This window comes from Polistes fuscatus, unplaced genomic scaffold (assembly GCF_010416935.1).
Source record: "Polistes fuscatus isolate 324 unplaced genomic scaffold, CU_Pfus_HIC Scaffold1, whole genome shotgun sequence".
Lineage (NCBI taxonomy): Eukaryota > Metazoa > Arthropoda > Insecta > Hymenoptera > Vespidae > Polistes > Polistes fuscatus.
Window position 1 is genome coordinate 19,201,293 of NW_025112997.1, and position 21,721 is coordinate 19,223,013.

General features: G+C 28.4%; 2 protein-coding genes across 8 annotated transcripts; one reads left to right on the plus strand and one right to left on the minus strand.

Moving 5' to 3' along the window:
* Nucleotides 1-3,012: 3,012 nt before the first annotated feature.
* Nucleotides 3,013-5,118, minus strand: LOC122522919 (aminoacyl tRNA synthase complex-interacting multifunctional protein 2). 3 transcript variants are annotated; one of them, XM_043644320.1, is made up of 4 exons: nt 4,800-5,118; nt 3,831-3,977; nt 3,485-3,731; nt 3,013-3,399 (listed from the first exon to the last, which is right to left on the minus strand). In XM_043644320.1, exons 1-4 carry the CDS (start codon nt 4,977-4,979, stop codon nt 3,032-3,034), a joined length of 942 nt encoding a protein of 313 aa, XP_043500255.1. In that variant the 5' UTR covers nt 4,980-5,118; the 3' UTR covers nt 3,013-3,031. The 3 variants fall into 3 exon arrangements, with proteins under 3 accessions (XP_043500255.1, XP_043500245.1, XP_043500265.1); XM_043644310.1 differs by having other exon boundaries at nt 4,782-5,118; XM_043644330.1 differs by lacking the exon at nt 4,800-5,118 and adding an exon at nt 4,166-4,275.
* Nucleotides 4,444-19,117, plus strand: LOC122522896 (nucleosome-remodeling factor subunit NURF301). 5 transcript variants are annotated; one of them, XM_043644263.1, is made up of 28 exons: nt 4,444-4,716; nt 6,774-7,825; nt 8,244-8,526; nt 8,616-8,824; nt 8,993-9,364; nt 9,474-10,664; nt 10,797-10,987; nt 11,089-11,709; nt 11,856-12,040; nt 12,126-12,456; nt 12,579-12,888; nt 12,973-13,108; nt 13,435-13,706; nt 13,778-13,918; nt 14,011-14,121; nt 14,208-14,416; nt 14,504-14,737; nt 14,890-15,109; nt 15,193-15,492; nt 15,587-15,769; nt 15,848-16,069; nt 16,573-16,852; nt 16,982-17,183; nt 17,266-17,528; nt 17,981-18,148; nt 18,268-18,463; nt 18,580-18,664; nt 18,766-19,117. In XM_043644263.1, the coding sequence occupies exons 2-28, from the start codon at nt 6,787-6,789 to the stop codon at nt 18,966-18,968; spliced, it is 8,157 nt and encodes a 2,718-aa protein (XP_043500198.1). In that variant the 5' UTR covers nt 4,444-4,716; nt 6,774-6,786; the 3' UTR covers nt 18,969-19,117. The 5 variants fall into 5 exon arrangements, with proteins under 5 accessions (XP_043500198.1, XP_043500208.1, XP_043500233.1 ...); XM_043644273.1 differs by lacking the exon at nt 4,444-4,716 and adding an exon at nt 6,089-6,105; XM_043644298.1 differs by lacking the exon at nt 4,444-4,716 and having other exon boundaries at nt 6,115-7,825; nt 15,848-15,991.
* Nucleotides 19,118-21,721: the final 2,604 nt, after the last annotated feature.

Below are 21,721 nucleotides of genomic sequence, written 5' to 3' on the forward strand. Positions count from 1 at the left end.
AAGGACAATGAAAACATGTAAAATAATTTTTAGTAATATTCTAAGATCTATGTTTATAAGAGTATATGAGATGCAAGATAAAGAATAATTGTTATGCTTTGGCATTGGTTGTGAATGAGAAAATAGTATGAATTTTGTATTAATGTCTGAAATGTTTAGTCTATTACATATTTACAACATTTTTCCACTTCTTAATGAATTTTTTCGTAGATATAAATAAGCAAAGTATTCACTCGGAAATACATGCAATTTTATAATATCGTCCATCATATCATTTCTTACTATTTATATTAAATATCATTATTATCGTCATATTTCAAAATACGACTTTCTAACTACAAATATAATGTAGAAAGAATATATCAATGACAGGGTAGAACTATTTCATAAAAATTCCATGTTTTATAACATTTTTTAGGCAAATATACGTGCACGATGCTGACAAAAATAAATAAGATTAAAATTCCAGGTGATAATTAAAATATATGTAACGTACTCTTGTTTTTAAATCAGTATTATTAGTAAAAGAAACATCATTAGAATTAATATGATAATTCTTAAAACTTTTATTATACAATCATTTTTATATAGCTTTTTTTACTTTAAAAATTTCATTGCTATGCTATTAGCAAATATATATATATATATATATACACAAACAAAATATGTATAATGCTTTACATAAGTAATGTAATGATAAAAAGACTTTTTTATTCCTTATTAATATTTTTTATTCGGTTAAAATATATATTATTGTTTTTTCGGTGACTCATCTGGGATTTTAACTTGTAATTAAGAATTTAATTATTATAAATAATATTGTATTAGCAATCCACTGTTATACATTATTGATAAAATTATAAATTATTACAAAGAATCTAAAAGTGGAATCTAGAAGTGGAGCATATAAAATCAGAAATCAACATGTGATACATACTACTGCCTCATATTATCATACCGTGTTTCCCAAATATCAGATGCCATTTATAATGAACACTAATGTACGATTATTTGTATTCATTAAAATATCTCTGATAAATGATTCAGATTTATAAATTTAAAAACATAAATCTATATATATATGTGAGGTAGTGATTTGTACATATATAACTTACTTGAAAGGGAAATTAATATGTATTACATGTAAGAATTAAGTTTTATGCTTTATATTGATCTAAAGAATCCGAATATTTTTATGATTAAAATAGTCCAAATTAACATTTTTAAAGTGTTATATAAATAATTATTTATTTCAATTCTTCGTTTTATAAATATTAAAAAATAATTCGTATTTATGAAAATTTAAGAAATGATTTTTTTCATCAAGAAGAGCACAGTTTTATTTCTCAAATTTTATCATAATTATCATGTTAATGATGTCCAAATGAATTATAAAAATTTTTTATGACGATGTTACCGGTATTGTGGCCTTCATGATGTGTAGTAGTGGATTTACTTGGAAACTGCTCCAACTTTACTTTTCATAGTACCCCGAACTTTCTTCAATGTTTTTATATGTTCTTTACGTTGTTTTCGGATCAGCTTTTGTTTCTCGTAAAGACCGTGCCTTGCTAACTTATGTTTTGATTTGAACTTTTTTGCGAAGTCTAAAGTATTATAAGTTAAAGAGCAAATCCGGTAGATTTATCTCCACCAAAGTGTATTAAAAATCCAAAAACAAATACATCTGGTATCACTTTATAAATTTTTGCTAGTTTTTCTTATATTTCCGTTTTACGGATCGTAACTTCTGTCATTTTGAGATTATTACAACCAGAATCGTAAAAATAATTCGTACTTATGTTCATACCAAAATAAATTTCTTCTTCTGTATATTTTATCATTTCAGACTAGAAAATATGTAATTTAGGTTTTATTAATAAAGCTAAAAATTTAATAAAAAATGTTTAATATAAATATATGAAAAGTTAGCAATTCAATTATATAAAACGATGAGTTGAAATGCTAGGATGCGCATATAAGAAAGAGCATTTATTATAATTAAGTTGCAAATATTATAGCTTATACATAGCTAAGATCAACAGCCATTATGTAATTATGCCATTATGTGTCTCTTATGTTATATTACAAAAATAAGAATGGAAATAAGAAAGATAAACATATAAATTTGAGAATAAAATACACTATGGCAATATAAAATTGTTGCATTTAATAATGCACTTGATAAAATCATTAATCTAAAATTTAGAAAAAATTAAAAGATAATAAAAGTTTGAATAGTATATAGAAGTCTGCTGGTCAGTAGGTTGATTAATTAAATGTTTTTAAAATAAGATTAGTATTTTCATGTTTTGAAAATTTATCTGTTCACATTTACTCTCTTTTTATTGGAGTATTCAAAACAAAAAGTTTATTTATAATAAAAAGGAGCAAATTTTGATGTTTATTTCATATGATTATTGTGCCTATTAAATATAGTGATTCATGTATAAAATGCGCAAATAAGATTTTGGAAGGACTAGATAAAGCAGTATTATCTATAATAATAATATTAATAACTTAATCATAAATATTTTTAAGTACCTTTTTCATCTTTTTGTACAATGCATTATATTCCATCTATTAATATGTACTTTATTTATAAACTCTTGGAAGCAAAGATTTTTTTTCTTTCTTATTTCCAAATTCCTAATAACACAATTTTTATACTTTTATAATATTAAAACTCTATTATACTATATTAAAATAAGATTAATTAAAAAGTATTAAAATAGAAAAAAATTTTAAGTACTGCCAATAAACTATGTAGTTTTTTTACAATTTTATCTCGACTTTATAATTAATCTATTTAAAAGGTCTTTTATATTTTATTAAAAGATTACACAAATTTAAGAAAATTTCTGATATAAATATTTACTTCTATTTTTATCTCATAATTTAAATACATAAGGTATACAAATTATATATTTACAATAGCAATATAATATACAAAAAAGAGTATTGAAGAACATGAATGAAATGCTAAATGTAATTTAAATAATTCATATTATATATTGTACAAATGATGCATTTATTTAAATATTTTGTCACAAGCATTAATCCATTTTTTAAGATTCGATGGTAAATTTTGTACAGAAATTTGTTTAATTACAGACCATACAGCAATATCAATAATGTTTGGTTCTTTTATGCCAAACCATTCATTTGTTCCTAACGTTTTGGTAATATATTGAAGTATTATTTGCTGTTTCTTTGATGATTTTTCTATTTGTAGACAATAACAATAATCAAGTATAGTGTCAAATTCGTTTGCTTGTACAGGATCTAGACAATTTTCATAATTATGTGTATGAAATAACCTGCTTAAGTATCTTAAAAAATTAACTTCGCCGAATAAAGAATAATTGTATAATCCTGAGACAAATTCAAATTCCTCAACTGTAAAAGAAATATAATAAGAATATGCATGTTAGTTGAGTCCACAAAATTATGCATTTTTTAACATTATTAATATTTAATTTACCTTCTTTCCATATAAGACACAAATTAATTAAATTTGGCTTAGTTGAATTTATATCACAGATATATAACTCAGGTACATCTCCAATAACACTTGAATGAGTATATAATTGCAATTTGATATTTGTATCCTTCCAAACTTTTGGAAGTGCTACTATGGAGTATGGTGGCTTCTTTGGATTTGCATTTATAATTAAATTAACGGTGATTGATTCAGATTTATGACATACATTCGAAAGCACATTACTTTTCTGTTAATATTTTGATAAAATATTAAATAATCTGTCTTAAGAGTCATCGTTATTTAAAAAAAAAAACATATAAAGTTATAAGAATCAATAATTATTCACCTTCTCACTGCATTCTGCTGGCATCTTAACATGATCTGTATGTTTTAAAAAATTGCAAAGGGAAGATACCTGTTTCTTAAGCTCTGCTAATTGAGCTAAAATTTTTTCTTGCCTAGCTTCTAATAAAGCGTATTCTGGTAATGGATTCTGCAAATAAATATGATATTTAAAACATGTGCATATATTTAATTCTATTATTTAAGTATAACTATGAGATGCTGTAATCAAGAATTTTGATGTATATTGAGAATCATAAAATAATATTAACCTAGATTTTTAAACAATGTATAGTGATGATTCAGATTTGAATAAAAATACTTAAAAAGTAAACATACTGTTATACCAATTATACTTCTCTGCATATTATCTTTACTATAAGATATATTTTGTATTCAACTATACTTCAAAAAGATTTTAAAGCTTTGTACTATAATAATTTTATTTATACGATTATAATGATTGTTTTTAATGAAATAGCCTTTTAATTTTTTAAATCTTTCACTTCAATGTCATTCTATATTAATATTTTTCTATGTTGATATTTATATAGTTTCATTTCTTAGTTCTTATGTATCTTTGGTTATACAACTGTACTTTTGTAGCTTTTAGTACAGTTCTAATTTAGTAAGCTTGCTATTCTTCTATTATAATTGTCACTTTATTTCACTATTATCAGAAGCAGAGTTATTTTTCACGGTAGACACTCGTATTAGAGTCCTGTTTTACGAAATATTGGAGGGGCAAACATCGATCAAGCTTCGAGAACCATATTCTCGGTCGATCGTGATCAGTACTTGTGGAAATTTTGGGAGGAGTCATGCACGATAGGTTGAAGAAAGAAGAAACATTAATTTGTGCCATGGCCGGTCGCCGTGTGAGTAAAATGGTAAATTCAGTTTGTTATTTAATGTCACTTTATGTCGATAATGGATACTAGAAAAAGATGGAAACCTTTAAAAACTCGATAACCTGCTCTGTAACATCAGCAACGATCTTGATCCCTGTTTCCGTATGGTTGCCTTTTCCGCATTCTCCGTGAATATTTTTCATCTCGTATATTCTGTTCGTAGAACGTGTCATTATGGGCAAGGAAATGATCGGTTTCATTGAATACATCGTTGTTTCGCCGCTTCTTTCAGTCAGTCTCATATTGAATATAAAAAAAGTCACGTTACACGTGTTCGTCAAATTGTTCGCACTTTGTTCTCCCTTCGTATTTATCGAACTTGTTAGGCAGCCATTTTTATTGACTGTTTCTGTCTGCTTCTATTTCTCTTTCCATCTTTCTTCCCCTCCCCTCCCCTTACACTCCTTATGTCAAATTTTACTACATCCGTTATACAGACATTTTCAAGCATAGATGGCGTTGTTGTAGCTTCATTAAAAACATTTTGCCTTTTTTTAATTATACCTCTTTAAAAAGAAAACAAAAAGGAAAGTAAGAGAGAGAGAAAAAAATTCTTAACATTTAAATGTCGTATAATATTTTATACTAATAATTTATTACAGAAACTAGTTCTTGGATTAATAGTCCATAAAAGTTGAAGATTTTATTTTTACATATTTATTCAAAGTTCTTTAATATCGAAGTTGATTAAGTCGTTGATCAAACTTCGCTATAAATTGATTGTCGCAAATTTTATTAATATTTTCGTATTAAAATCGTATCTTCTCTGAGTGTAGAGTAAGAAATATGTACTATCATATATTCAATGTTTTACTTCGTATTTTCCGTCGTACTATGCTTGACTACTAGAATCAAATGTGTAGATATTATAGTAATTTATTTTATTAGTATTTTAAATACGGCAGATAATGTTTGTTTAATAGTTGATTTATTTAAAAAATTAAAGTTATATTAGAATAAAATATATTCAAACTTCGTGATTTCTTGCCATTGAATTTTCTTTTATACAGATGGCGTGATTGTGATACTTGTTTTAATATGCGTAAAAGAATAATGTTTGGATTGATCTATTGTACAAAGTATCATCATGAATTTTATGCATTAGAAAAATAATAATTTACATTGTTTATAATTAGACATTATATTTAAGTATATATTTTTTAAAGCGGTCATTGATTTGGTCAAAGTGGTGTCCTCTGTCGAAGCTTTTATCAAACTAAGGTTAGATTTGCAGATCTTTCACGGGTCCGATTGTTTCTTGTGTATAATCAGTCATTCTTTTATCAAAAGTGTTAAAAGAAAATTAATTAATAGTGATTGACATATAATTTTGACGAATGTGTAATCATGATTTCATATTGAATAAAGGTGAGGACAACGGTTCGTCGGAAGTGCGGTTAGAATCGCGTTTTTTTTTAAACGCCCATGACGCCACCTATGGTTGATTCAATACAATCCTTTGTAGTTACGGAGCAAGAGATTGGATCTTGCGTACGTTTTACGTTAATACGAAAAAAGGAGAAAATCTTATGTTTAATTGAGTTTTAACTGATCGGCCTTTCTTAGAATTTCGTGCACTACGTTAGGATCTTTCGTAAAGAGAAAAACGGCGAGTTTTTGTTTAGATTTTGGCTGTATTAGCAGCAAATGCGTTTCGGGAACTAACATGGCGGCGATTTGACGAACCAATTGGAGAAGCGCTCTCTTAGAAAAGGCGGTGTTGTAAATTCCCCTTACATTCCGCGTCAGCGAGTTATTCCGTACTTCGTTTTGTCGTTATTGCTGGTAAATCTTTTTTATTAAAAGCAAGAAGCGGTAGTTGTCGACCAGTGATATCGAGAGGTAGATTTACGAGATTCCAACGGGACGTTAATAATGAAAAAATTGTGTTTGGTCACGTGACCGTAGCCGAAAAATGGCGCAAAGATCAGAGTACAAACATGGGTTCCATTTCGTTGTTGCGGTGTTATTTGTATTTGTTTACAAGCGCGCCTTTTCACAAAACACGTGTTAAGTAAGTGCCATTTTTTTGGCAGTGGGTGACAGACAATGACGGGGAGAGGTTCCAAGAGACGGGGCCGGCCACCAAAGTCGGTGGTCATGGAAAGGCCCAAAAAGTTTCAATATCACCTTATGAAGAAGCCAAAGTATTTGCAAAACAAGAACTTAGAAACGCAAAATTCACAACCGACTACACCAACAGTATCAAGACCTTCTTCACCAATTGAATGTGAAGAAAACAGACGTAGCACACGAAATCGAAAAACTCGTGTTACAAAGGATAGACACTCACGTAAAGGTGGTCATTCTAGTTCAGGTGCATATCAACGCCGAGGTTACAATCCAAATGTGGATTACAATGACTCTGAATATCACTATGGATCTGATTTTGGTGATGAATCCAGTGAGAAGAGTGACGTTGAAGATGATCCTCTTCAAAGCGACATAGAATCTTCTGAGAGTATAGAAGAACCTGATCCATCAAGCGATAGTGATTTTTCTCTCTCTAGTTATAGTACGACAAGTGGTACACCACGCAAAACTCTTTTGAGTCAACAACGACCACCGAGTCCAGAACCATTATGGCTACAGAACAGAGAACTTCCTCCTCTGACCCCACCAAAATCTTCAGATGACCTATTGGTTCCTAAGGGACTTGTAATGCCATCTCTTTCCATTTATGAGGTTTTAAGACATTTCCGTTCATTAGTGCGTCTTTCTTCGTTCAGATTTGAAGACTTTTGTGCAGCCCTAATGTGTCAAGATCAAACTAATTTATTAGCTGAGATTCATATTATGCTAATCAAAGCGCTACTTCGAGAAGAAGATTCACAACAAACACATTTTGGTCCATTAGATCAAAAAGATTCTGTCAATGTGAGCTTATATTTTGTCGACTCAATGACTTGGCCAGAAGTTTTAAGATCATATGTTGAAAGTGATAAAAGCTTTGATCAAAATGTCCTGCAAATTCTAACTACTTCTGAATATCCTTTTACATCTATTGAAAACAGAATCAAAGTCTTGCAATTCTTAACAGATCAATTCATAATAACGAATCCAGTTAGAGAAGATTTATTGAGTGAAGGTATGATAAGCAATATGTTAAATATTATAGTAATGTTACATTTTATGTTATATAATAAGAATTGAATTTAGCAAGATATATTACTTATAATAATATACAATTATATTGTTTTACTCAGCAGGATAGCACTTATTGTGACCATGCTGATACTTCAAAATAATTTTTAATTAATATTTTATAATTATTGTTTTTTTTTTTACTTCTAGTAATGAAAATTAAAAATGTATAAATTGGTAAATAATTATCAATGTTTATATCTCAGTTTGATATAACAATACGTTGAAAGAATTTAAATTTTGTATAAATAGTTGATATTTTCATATTCCATTCTTAAGATATCTGAATTTTTTGTGTTATCTATATACGACAACAATTTCGTATAATAGACGTAGAAAAAGTATAATTTAATTTCTTCTAGGAAATATGCATTATGATGACCATTGTAGAGTATGTCACCGTCTTGGAGACTTATTATGCTGTGAAACTTGTCCAGCTGTTTTTCATTTAGAATGTGTTGAGCCTCCGTTAGTTGACGTTCCTACAGATGATTGGCAATGCAGTACCTGTAAAACTCACAAAGTTACAGGAGTTGCTGATTGTATTCCTGATGTTGAAAAAAATGGGTCCTTATGTAGACAAGAACATTTAGGTTTTGATAGACATGGGAGAAAATATTGGTTTCTTACAAGAAGAGTTTTTATGTAAGAAATTTTTCTTTTTCTCATATAATTGTAAATTATATTTTATTTTATATTATTATTTACATTATGACTGTATTTCAATTTTATAGAGAAAGTGAAAGTGGAGAAGTTTGGTATTATAGCACACCATTACAATTGCAAGAATTAATGCACTGTTTAGATCGTAATGAAATGGAAGTTGCATTGTACCGTGAATTATCAGATTATAAGGATGAAATTGTACGTCAAATGGAACTTACAGAATCAATTACTAATCAATTCAAGGGTACCAAAAAATCATACTTGGAAATAGAAAATAGTAAGTATTATATATTAAGCTCTTTATGTGAATCTATAATCATTTGTATAATATTAATAATGCAATTGACATGTATAACATATTTTGAAAAACATAAAAAAAATATATATATATTATATATTATATATATATAGAATATATATTATATTCATTATAATAACAATATAGGCCTTATATTAAAACTGCAAAAAGAGCGCCAAGAAAAACAGGAAAAAGAAGAAGAAGAAAAGAAAGAAAAGCAAAGGCAAGAAGCTGAAGATATGGTACGCAGGATACATGAAGGGTCTGATTCTTTAGAAGAACGTTTAGCAGCAACAACAGAACAAGATAAAGGGAAAACAGAAGAGCGAGGGACTACACAAGTACCAGAAGTGATAGCTGAAAACGTTGAAGTCGATGGGGCTACTAGTAATGTATCTAGTACCTTAAATACCAATGTGGCAAACAACACTGGGAAACCTAATACTGTATCATCATCTGAAGAAATGGAAGAAGAAACAGCAGAAGGAGAAGAAAATGCTCCCAAAATAGGTAAAGATGGTATGTTATCTGACAAATTAACTTATTTTTTTCTTTTTCTTTTTTTTTTATAAAAAAAAGTTTATGCAAAATATATAGTTATGTATATAATGGAATTTATTTTCTCTAGGTAAAAAACATACTATAGTTACAAGATCAAAAACAGGTTCTTTACAACCTCGTACTTTTAATATGGATGATTTAAAACGACGAAGTACAGTTTCAATGTCTAAAGAAGAGCTTGAAAAGTTCGATAAGAGTTTGAAAGAAGAAGGAGATAATACTAGATTGACTAGACAAAAAGCACATCAGATTGCTTCCGGTACACATCTCTTTAAATTGGGAATGGACAATAATTTTAAATCATATGTTAACCAGTACAGCACTAATCCTGTTGCTCTAAATAAACTTCAACGAAATGAAGAACGCGATAAAAAACGTCACTTGTCACATAAATTTTCTCTTACCCAAGCTTCAGAATTTAAATGGGTTGGAAGCTTGACAGGAACTCGTGCTCTTCTAGTTAATACCCTTCGACAAACTATTCTTCAACTTGAAAGCAGTATACAAGCTCCGTTTATGCATACCAACTGGCCACTTTTACGTAAACCATGGACTTCTGCAATAGGTTCTTGCGTACTTCCAAGAGATTTTGCACGAGCACTTATTGTATTACAAGCATGTATAAAAGCAGTTGTATTTGCTAATGTTTGGCATGACCAACTTGGACATGTAAAATTGCAAAGGGTAACTGCACTTGAACGAGAAGAAAAAAAACGTCTAGATAAAAAGGAAAAGAAAGAGAAAGAAGACGAAGAAGAACGAAATAGATCATTTAATTTTGTTAAATATACATTAGGCTTAAAGCATCAAGTATGGAAACAAAAGGGGGAGGAATATAGAGTTCATGGACAAGGAGGTTGGTTGTGGGTGTCAGCAAGTCGACGATATAGATTTAGCGACATGAGAAAGTTAGGTTTAAGAACAGGACCACAAAAAATTATGGTGCAAATTAGAGATCAAGAAGGAATAAAAATATTAGCCTTGGATCCTCCAACTTATGAATTTTTAATTAATGAATATTGTTCAAATCCGGATGAAAAAATTAATATAGATAAAATAAGTGTCAAGAAAGAAACAAATAATGATGAATTACCTACTGATACTGGTACAAAAAAGGTTAAACAAGAAATTAAGGTAGAAAGTATTAAAACTGAAGAAAAGGTAGAAATTAAACAAGAAGTGGATAAAAATGGACCAGTAGCAGTTTCTAAAACAGAACAACCAGCAATTAAAAAAGAAACTAAAATGAACATATCCTGTAAGTATATTATATAAATATCGAATAATGTATTATTTGTTATTCATATATATTTTATTTCTTGTTATATATATATATATATATATATATATAAATATTACATAATTATAAATATATATATTTTGTTTCTAGTTTTAGCTGGTATGAAAATTGAGAAAGTTTTTACACCAATTAAAGAATTTGAAGAAATTGACATAACAAAGGCATTAACTACACCTGGGAAACTTCATTATCCAAAAATTGGGAAGAAAACTAGAATTGATGACTTTCTTGCACGTAGAACACATTTAAAATTACTAGAAGAGAGAAGATTACTACAATCTGTTAGTATATCTTTTACGTTGTTTATTTTTTTTTTAACGCAATACTTGTTAACATCGTATATATGATGCAAGTAAAATAAATATATTTCTTTTTTACACAGGAGAAAATAAAGGAACCTATAGCTCAAACAGGAAGTCATAAAATAGCAGATGGTGATACTGATATCGATATTGAAAATAATGATGAAAGTGATACCGATGGTGGAGATGGTTCTTTACAGTACATACTGTCTGGTAAACAATCCAATAAAACAATGTCATCAGCTGCAAAAGAAATGTTTAGTGCAATAGGAAAACGTATTCAACAAGTTAGAGGACAATATTCAAACATTGTAAAACTTGAGAAGAATGGACGTTGTTATTCGCAATATTGCAATGTGGCAATTACACCAGGAAAAATAGCAATTACAGCACAAAGTCTAATGTCTACGTGTTATTCTCCGATTTGCCTTCAGAAAACAAGATTAAAACGCGAGCTTGTAGTATTATTACGAAAGGCAAGTGTCTTGAACAATAGTCAAATACCATCTCAATTTTCACAAAACAAGCTTGATGGAAATGATGAGGCTAAGGATGCAATCAGAAGAGATTTGGAATCTGCTGTTGCTTCGGCAACTCACTGTACTGAAGAATTTCAAACAACAAATGTACATATAAATAAATTATCAAACTTCAAAGACGGATCAGCGCCTAGTGCTAAAAAAATAAAATTAGAACATAAAGTATGTATTATTATTTGATTTATGTAAAATACTTTATTAATGAATTAACTTCTTTTAAAGATTTATTATAAAATAATTTGTATTACTTAGCAAGATAAGAGAATCATTTTAATAGTATAAAATATAATAAAAATAATTATTTATAGGGATTAGATAGTGATTCTAATTTAAATAAAAAGGAAACTTCAATTACAACCAAAAGTAATGTGACAACAGCTGCGGTAACTACTACTCAACAAACTACTAAAACGGTTGATAGTAGTGTACAAAATATGCAGGAAAACATTTCTTCTCATAATACAACTACATTGTCATCGGAAACTAAAACTAGGTATTATAGAAGGTCTTTTTTTATATATCTTACGTGTGTCATGAAATTATAAATCTTAAATAATAATCACATGTAATTTTTTCAGTAATGTAAATAATGTAGTGTCCAAAACAACGATTATTAACAAAAGAGGAAGAACAGTACAACGAAGTACAATAGTTAAAGAACTAAATGCTGATGGAACTGAAAGAATATATACTGCCAGTTCAGCAGAAGGAAAAGTTTATTTAAAAAAAGTTGCAATTTCTTTGGCTGATAGAAGAAAAAAACGAACACCAGTAAAATATCCTTTATGTTCGACATTTTGTACGAAAAATAAACGTCGAAGTATTTTACTTCTTCCACAACATGAATTACGAAAATTAGCCAGAGTTGGTGGGCGAACATCAGTTCAGGGTTTTCATCACATGGCTAAGGTGAGTGGGTGCACGTGTGTGTTTGATGATTTCTATATATTATCTATAGAATTAAATTACACATTATTTTTTTATGTTAATATTTATAATATATCTAATATGTTATTTATTTTAAATTTTAGGCAAACCTATCAGTTTGGCCATATCCTTGCCCCAGACCATTATTTAAGACATGCTGGTTATATCGAACAGTTGGTTTAAAATCTTTAGCTGCAGCTGCACTTCAACTAAGAATCTTATGGGCATGTTTACGTTGGGATGATATGGCGGCAAAACCATTATCTATAGATGGAAAACATCAAATTACAACAGATACTGAAATTATGTCATTAGAGATCTTAAAGCATCGTCATGTTGGACAATTTTTAGACAGAACACAATATTTGCGTCGAAAAGTTGTTATACCTTTAGAAATTCCAAAACAAATTAGAGGTATTTATAAATGAGTTTTATATTACTTGTCCTATTTTATTTGATTTGATTTGATTTGATTTTATTTTATTTTTTATTTAAAAGAAGTAACATCTATAAGAAGTGGACTAAGAAAGAGAAAACGACCAGAATCACCGCAAAACACTGAACCACAAGTAACAGAAGAATGGGTTGATGAAGATAAATTGGAACTATGGGAAATCAAACAATATGGTGATAGGTTAGCAATATATTTTATGATAATTTGTATGTTATAATGAAATTTGGAATGCAATACTGCTTTTGTGGTGTAGAATAATTGCTTTTATTTTTAAATTACTAACTTTTATTTGGTTAAAACATTTATTATATCTTATTTACTATACTACTATACTACTATGTTTTTATGTCTTAGCTTGCTTGTCATAAAATAGCTTTTTTTGTATAGTCAGGTGAAAAGCATGCAATATTATTGAGATAGAAGGAATCGAATATTATATCAAAAATTACCTTTCCTTGCCTAACACCACCTTGTACTAACACTTCGCTTGGTGTGTATCTCTTCAGGTTAGAGAAGGCTAATGCCCAGATTATTACTAGGAGTCGTTCGGGTGTGCCACAATCTGTTGGTGGTCAAAACAGAAATTCTGGATCCAATTCTGATCAACTTGTTAGTGGTAAAGCTACTCCCGAAGAAATTAAAGAAAAAATGGAACAACAGTTGCGTATGCAAAGAGCTGCTCATCAACAGAAAAGAGCTTTAGAAACTCTTAAAAATCCAGCTAACTCCGCTTCCTCGAACACACAACTTGTTAAAGTTACATCTAACTCCGCCCTTGGTAATATTATACTATGATTTGATAGTTATAATTGATAAATAGTGTTTAAAATATTTGATTTGTTTTTACAGATGGTTCAGTTAAATTAATTTCTAAAGTTGCAATACCAGCAAATCCAAACAGTGGAAGTAAATCCCAATTAACTTCACTTCTAACGACACCTACTCAAAATAAAGCCTTTATCGGAACAAGACGTATTTATATGGCAAAATGTAATTAATTTATAAAATTTATATCTTTTATTTTTATGTATAGCAATAATAATATTATAATAATTGTCACTATATTTTTATTAAATATTCAGCTGCCGATGGAACAACAAAGGTTGTTTCTGGGCCTACAAGTATTTTACCAAAGGCATCTCAAATCCAATCAGGAAATCAACAGCAGTCTTTAATTAAAGCTGGTTCAGCAGGTAAGAAATTCTTTTTAAATATATTTAATTTTATTAATATGCAGATTTTATAATTTATTAATATTTTTTTCTATACATCATTTTAGGAACACCTACAGGTACTGTACAGCACATACAACAAAGGGTACAAATTTTAAGAGGACCTGATGGTAAATTACAAGTTCGCGGGTTAATGCCTGGTCAACAATTAGTACAGATGCCAGATGGAAAATTGCATGTATTGAATACAGCACAAGCTATTACTTCTACTGTCACACATACTACGGGTACTACTTCAAGTACATCAACTATACAGGTATTTGTTCTTCTATTTTTTTAAATTAACAGATCGCTACAACAAATTACCTAAAGTTATTAATTATTTGTAAAAATTTGATTATAGGCTAAATCTGTAACAGCTAATGCAGCTAAAGTTTCTACATCAAGTGCATCTAATAAAAATAGTCCAGTTAAAGTTGCAATTATTCCGTCACAAGGATCAACATCACAACAATCACAAGTAGTACAAAAAGGTGGAAAATCCTCTGCTGTAGCATTAGCAAATGTTGCTTCTACACAATCTGCAAAGAATGCAATAGTTGTTGCCAATACTGGTCAAATTGTACAGGGAACGCAGGTCTATATGTGTTTTCTTTTTTTTCTTTAATTTCACATAAAATTATTAAAATATCAAATAATTTCTTGTTTTTTTTTCTTCAATACATCATTCATTTATTATATATAAATTACTTAGCTTTTCTTTTTAGTAATGTTTGAATTAATGTGCAGGTAATATCTCCGGGTAATCAAATTCTAAGTGGAAATCAGATAGTAGTCACTAATAATGCTAATTTGGCTCAACAACTTGCATCCGGAAAAGCACAATTAACAACACTCGGTGGACATCAAGTTGTAATTCGTAGTACACCAACAGGAAATCAAATTGTACAGTTAAATCCATCAAATAGTAATATGGTAGTAAAAAATACGGTTTCATCAAACAAACAAGGTAGCTTCCTTTTTATCTATATTATTTTTTATCAAATAAAATTATGAAATTATGTTATTTATTATGTATTTTTACAATTCCAGCATTGCAAGCTACTCAAAGAATAACATCAACAGTAGCACAAACACCTGAAACAAGTGCAAATATTACTTCTAGCAAATTGACTACATCTACTGCTAATCCTAACACTCCAACATCTGGAAGCATAGAAGCTTCTTTGTTAGAAAATCAACCACCAGGTACAGTGATAAAATGTATTACAGCTCAGGTAATGCCGACAACACAAGGGCCAAAAATACTTTTGCAAGGATTGACGGGAGCAGATTTTACGCCACAGCAACTTGCAATAGTGCAAGAGCAAGTAAAAAATCAATTACGTAAAGGTATTTTTAATATATTTGTAAAAATAACACCATAAAAACATTTTTAAAATAGTATACAGAAATAAATATTTTAATACTCTTTTGTAATATATAGCTCAAGCAACTGAAGGAATGCAAGTTGTCTTAGGTTCTACAAAAATTTATTTAGCTATTCAACCTGCACCAGGAAGTCAACATGTACAAACATCTCAAACATCCACGGCAGCAAGTACGCCTACTGTTCCTACATCAAAACAACAAGTACAACATTCAACTGATTCCCCACCACCAGCAACAGGTGCGACATTTCTTCTTTTTACATATGTCACAAAGATATGTTACAGTAGTTGTTAGAGTACTTACATTTACGTTTTAGAGCCTCAAACTGATATAGAGTCTATACCAGAACTTCAACAGGCATCAGTACCAAGTACTCCTGAAAAGCCAAAAGTGGTTGTTCAACAGGTTGATCGTGCCAATAACATTGTTACTGAAGAACCTCCAAAAAGAAATGATAATGGTGAGGACTCATCAGAATCTCTGCAAAATGTAGCTAAAGATGAAAAATTTGTTCTTACGCCAGAATTTGTACACCAAAGTATGTACTATACATTTAATCGTTAAAAAGAAACTTAGTATTTAGTATTTATGCAATCATATTGATATAATTTAAGTTTAACACATTGTTGACTGGTAGTTTCAGGTAGAATTTATTTCATATCATACAGACTATTACTTTTTAATATGATTTTTATACTTCTTACATATGAAAGTGAAACAATCTAAATAAACGTTAATATATTTTATTTATGCATAATGAACTAAAATAAAAATTTTACATATTTTCTACACAATTTTTAATAATTTTTGTAATTTGTTGAAATCTAAAATTTTTAATAATAAAACAAACACAACTAAAAAAATTTGTATATCTTATATTATCCACAAAAATTGATGAAATTTTTAATTTTTAATAAAGTGCAAACCCGTATTAACTCGTTATCACTAAACAACATTTGGGCATAAAAATAGAAATTGATTCATGACTAGTCAACAATGTTCAGGCATAAAAACAAGTGTCAATCTGTTATTTTTTTCTAGCAATCAAATCTGTATTGAAAGCGGAAAATCTTCATCCAGAAATAGAAGAAAAGTTAAATCGGTTAAGTAAACATCACGAGAATATAATCAAAGGAGCAGCAAGCTCAGCAGCTAACAATCAAACTCCGCGTGCACTATCTCGCAAAAGACCTGCACCCTCCAACATTCCATCAGTAACCACTACTTCAAATATACAGTTAACAACTGAAATCGATACTGATTGGGCAGAAACTCCCAAAAAAAAGTCAGCAATAAAACAAGAGAATCGTGAAATCTCGAAGTAAGCGGAGTAATTAATATGACATTTTTTTATATGATATCCTAAAATTGTACAATATTACAAACAATCACAATAATATCTAGTATTGTTATCTAAATTATCATCTATTCATTTTGTGTCCAATGATAGAATACAGAAGTCGACTGAACTAATAGACAATGAATCTACACCTAAAAATCGATTTGTAAAATTAAAAGACTATCAAGAACAAAAAAGGAAACAAGCTCAGTCACGAATGCAAGTTTTATTGTTTCGACATAAAGAACTTCTGAAAAAAGATATACTTAAAAAAAGAGCATTACTTGAAAAAGAATTACAAATAGATATTCAGGTATTTGCTAATTTTATTAATTTATATTAAAAAATATATGTATATCATATTCCCAATATCATTATACAAACTATAATTTCAGAAGGACCTATCAGTAGAATTAGCAACAAGAACAAAAGCAGAAAGACATAAACAAGATGAAGTTAAAGTAGGAAGTGCAAAACGTAAAGCTAATGCTCAAATAGCACAACAGGTTAGCCCACCAAATCGAGGTGGAAGACCAAGAAAACATAAGGCACAAGCAAATAGCAATGCATTACCTAGTGCTTCATCTACTACAACTCCAAGTCGAATTAAAAAAGAAAAATTATACTGTCTCTGTAGGACACCTTATGATGAAACAAAGTAAGCACACTAAGTACTACGTGTGTGTACTTGCTATATGTAATTACCTGTGTGCATCTTCGCATTTGTTTGCTGTTATATATATTGTATAATTATATTTGTATAATTACATATATATTATATATATAATTATATATAATAATATATATTAAATTGATATATAATATTGATATATAATGTATATATATATATATATATATGTGGGATGCAAGCACCTCCAAGCCAAACACTTAAATAGGCATTCGTGAGGAGATTGGACGGTGGGCCCTGGATAGCTCAATGGTTAAGAGCAGTCGCCCGGAAAGCGGAAGATCCGGGTTCGAGTCCCGGTCCAGTCAGTCCAACGGCCCAATTTTTTCACGAATCCTACATATATAATATATATAATAATATAATTATTATATATATATATATAATCATACAAAATTTAATTAATTAATTTATTAAATAAGGTTCTATGTGGGATGTGACCTGTGTAATAATTGGTTCCATGGAGACTGTGTTGGTATTACTGAAGAAATGAGCAAATCTCTTTCCGAATTTGTTTGTACAGAATGTAGACATGCACGAGATACACAAGAATTATACTGCTTATGTAAGCAGCCTTACGATGAATCTCAGTAAGTAATAACCTTTTTAAGATTATTGAAAATTAACAAGAAATTAAAGAAGTTTTAAATTGTTGTTATCATTCTTATTAATTTTCTATAAAATATTCATATATAAAATCAAAAAATAGGTTTTACATTTGCTGCGATAAATGTCAAGACTGGTTCCATGGAAGATGCGTCGGTATTCTTCAATCAGAGGCAGACAATATTGATGAATATGTATGTCCTAATTGTCAACGTAATTCTTCTGTGAATTTTGCAAATATGAAAAATCTCAATGCTAAGGATTTGGATTTACTGAAAAAATTAATTAAACAGATACAGGTATACACACTTTATCGATTTAAATCGTATAATGCTCTTATGTTTTTTTCTATATATATCTATTTTGAAATGGAAGTTTCTTTTTAACAAAAATTTATTTTTGAATTTATAATTAGGCCCATAAAAGTGCATGGCCTTTTATGGAACCAGTAGATCCAAATGAAGCTCCAGATTATTATAAAGTCATAAAGGAACCTATGGGTATGTATTTGTATTTTTCAAAAATAAGTATTTATCAAATTTTTATACATGTGTATATATATATGTTATATGTATTATTTGTACGTATACATTGTTTTCAGATTTACAAACAATAGAATTAAGAATAAATGATAGATCCTACAAAAAACTAAGTGAATTTATTGGAGATATGACCAAAATATTTGACAATTGTCGATATTACAATCCAAAAGAGTCCCCGTTTTTCAAGTGTGCAGAGTCATTAGAAACATATTTTGTACACAAAATAAAAAGTTTAAGGGAAAAGTTCTCAGAAGGAAAATAAACAATCAAAACTGTAACTATATAAACGAATGGAAGTGCAAAATTGGCAGTTTAATAGTGCAGTGTAATAAGAACGATCTGTACCAGTACATGTAGAGATAAAAACTCAAGGTAGAGATAAGTATATAAAAGTAGGATATATTTATTAGACTTGTGTGATTTTTTTTTTCCTTTAACAACTGAACTCTTTCAAACTTATTCTGTGCAATGGGTTTTGGACTAGAATTTATAATTTCCTATTTCTTGTAACTATTCCAAACTGGTAATGAATCGCCGGTGATATATATAATGAACTGCCTTGTTCACAGAAGAATATAAAATATCTATAATTATGATGTAACATAATTACTGTTGAAATGGTCTAAATAATATATGTGTAATGAGTCTATTTCATTGGTATCGGTCAATTGAATCGTTACTGAATATTTATAATACCTAAAATATGACAAAACTAATTCATTCAATATTTAATTATTATAAAAATATCTTATTCTTTATCTATCTATTTTGGAAGATTCTGTATAATAAAATTAGAATGTAAATGTTTATTACAAAATATTATGATTAGAATAGGTTGATTTATAAAAGTGAATTTGAAATGTAGAGCAAACATGTTAGATGAACGTTTATTGATATTTTTGATGATTTACAATATTTTATTACTTATATTTTCTTTTATAATTATAAGTTGTGGTTCAAAATTCATAAAGTACAGCTGATATTATTTATATATATATATATTATATAAATATATATATATATACATGTCATGTATTAAATGCATGTATATGTAATTATGCATGCTACATAATAATTGCAGATATAATATAAAATCGGTGCCACTTCTCACATTTAGAATTATGATCAACAACTTTATAGTAAACTAATATAACATGTTTTGTCAAACGAAGAAAATTTAGTCATTAAGGACCATTGAACAGATTTCATTGACATAGTAATGGTCTAATCACTATTTCATGATTGATATAGTTCATTCATATAAGCGTTCTGTGTCGTATAGCTGTAAGACTAATTAGAACGCGCATAATAAATTGTACAAATTTGTTTATTGTACTCGCAAGTAATTATTATTACATTGTTTTAATCACATAAATTTTCTATGAAATTGTTTATAAGCTACAGATATAATGTTAGATTATAAGAAGTAAGCAGATATCTGCTTTGTATATATGCAAGTAAAAATATCTATGAAAAACAAAAGAGCTTTTGTTTGGTAGCACTCAATACTAGAATCAGTCTAAAAATGGAAAGCTGTGTTTTCAATACAAATATTGTTTATATTATATAGCTATTAAAAATAATTGAAATTTACTAAATATCTGCGAAGAAATCATTATATTTGGTTTCGTATTCTGAAAAAAATAATTTGTCAAAGTATAGTAGTTGGCAATAAAAATGTTTCATGGGCATAACATGAACAAACAATATAAATATATACATAAATATACAAATATACTGAATAAATTAAAGAAGTTATAAAGCTTCTAAAGTATGATTGTGTAAACAACAAGAATGAAAGTAAATATCGAATATTTAAACTGGAGTTTGTGAAGAAAAGAATTTCTGTAACTTTATAGTTTTAAATAATTGTTTGGATAAAAAATTTCTCCATGCACTTTTAATTATGAGAATAAAATTTAAAAATATACTTCATGCATATACTTTATAATATGGACATTTATAATATTTCCTAAAATCAATGAGATTACAAATATCATCTGGCATGCCTTATTGATTCTTAATTGTTTATTTAACGTGAAAGCAAAAATTACTCAAAACAGGTTGTACATTTTTGCCAGGATAAAGCTTGTACAGTATTTTTAATTCAAAATCGCAAGACCTGGCATTGATCTGTTTTTTACCTTCAATTTTTGATTATAATTACGAAATGTATAGATTAGGTTTCAGTTTCCAGGTTTATACACTTCAGTAGCTACACTAATTCATTTTAATCAGTCAACAACACGCATTTCATTAATCAAGAATATTTTGTATTCTAATATTAATTATATGTATTCTTCACATGTACAGTTTTAAAGCCTTGCGTCATTATATATACATAAATATAAATAAGTACATGAAGATTATTTACACATACTCAGTTCTTTTTTTTAACAGGTACGTTATAATATGAGATATTAAAGCTTTGTAAATTATTTGTCTCATTGAAATAATAGTACCATTGAATGCACGTGCTACTGAACTAGTGTACAAACCAGGTGAAAACTGAGCTGCTAGTTTATATTGTATGATGCACTATTTCACTTTCTGCTTATATATCATGTAACAAGGTGTTTATTTCCATTAAAGAGAAAGCAACAAAGTGTGACTAGATAATTACATTCTTCTAAACCTAATATTACATAGTTTATAATAAATATTTGTACTAATTTTAATTATAAACTTTGTTGTTTTTATTACATTAAGATATCAATTAGGAACATGTAAGTCTTATATATTAGCTTATCTTTTTTAATTTGTAATTGTTTCAAAATAATAAACTGCTGGATGACAGTGATTTGACGAAACATAACAAAAATATGTTATTACTATTTTACTACATTGATATAAAATGCTTAGATGCTTTGAATAATCATAGATAGTTTAAAGGCACATTTAAAATAAATGAGACATTGGTACTAATGAATTAATGGAGTAGAATAATAGCATATTATAATATATATGTTTTAAAATGCATATTCTTGATATTATAAAAAGTATACTTATATATGT

Bases quoted from the DNA above. Each gene is read 5' to 3' on its own strand.
- LOC122522896 (XM_043644263.1), top strand. From the start codon at position 6,787: ATGACGGGGAGAGGTTCCAAGAGACGGGGCCGGCCACCAAAGTCGGTG. The intron at 9,365-9,473 runs GTATGTTATCTG...TATTTTCTCTAG, and splicing joins TCCCAAAATAGGTAAAGATG to GTAAAAAACATACTATAGTT. The intron at 13,919-14,010 runs GTAATTAATTTA...TTAAATATTCAG, and splicing joins ACGTATTTATATGGCAAAAT to CTGCCGATGGAACAACAAAG.
- LOC122522919 (XM_043644310.1), bottom strand. From the start codon at position 4,979: ATGAGACTGACTGAAAGAAGCGGCGAAACAACGATGTATTCAATGAAA. The intron at 3,978-4,781 runs GTTTCCATCTTT...ATTTATTTGCAG, and splicing joins AGGTTATCGAGTTTTTAAAG to AATCCATTACCAGAATACGC. The intron at 3,400-3,484 runs GTAAATTAAATA...TTTCTTTTACAG, and splicing joins GTGTCTTATATGGAAAGAAG to TTGAGGAATTTGAATTTGTC.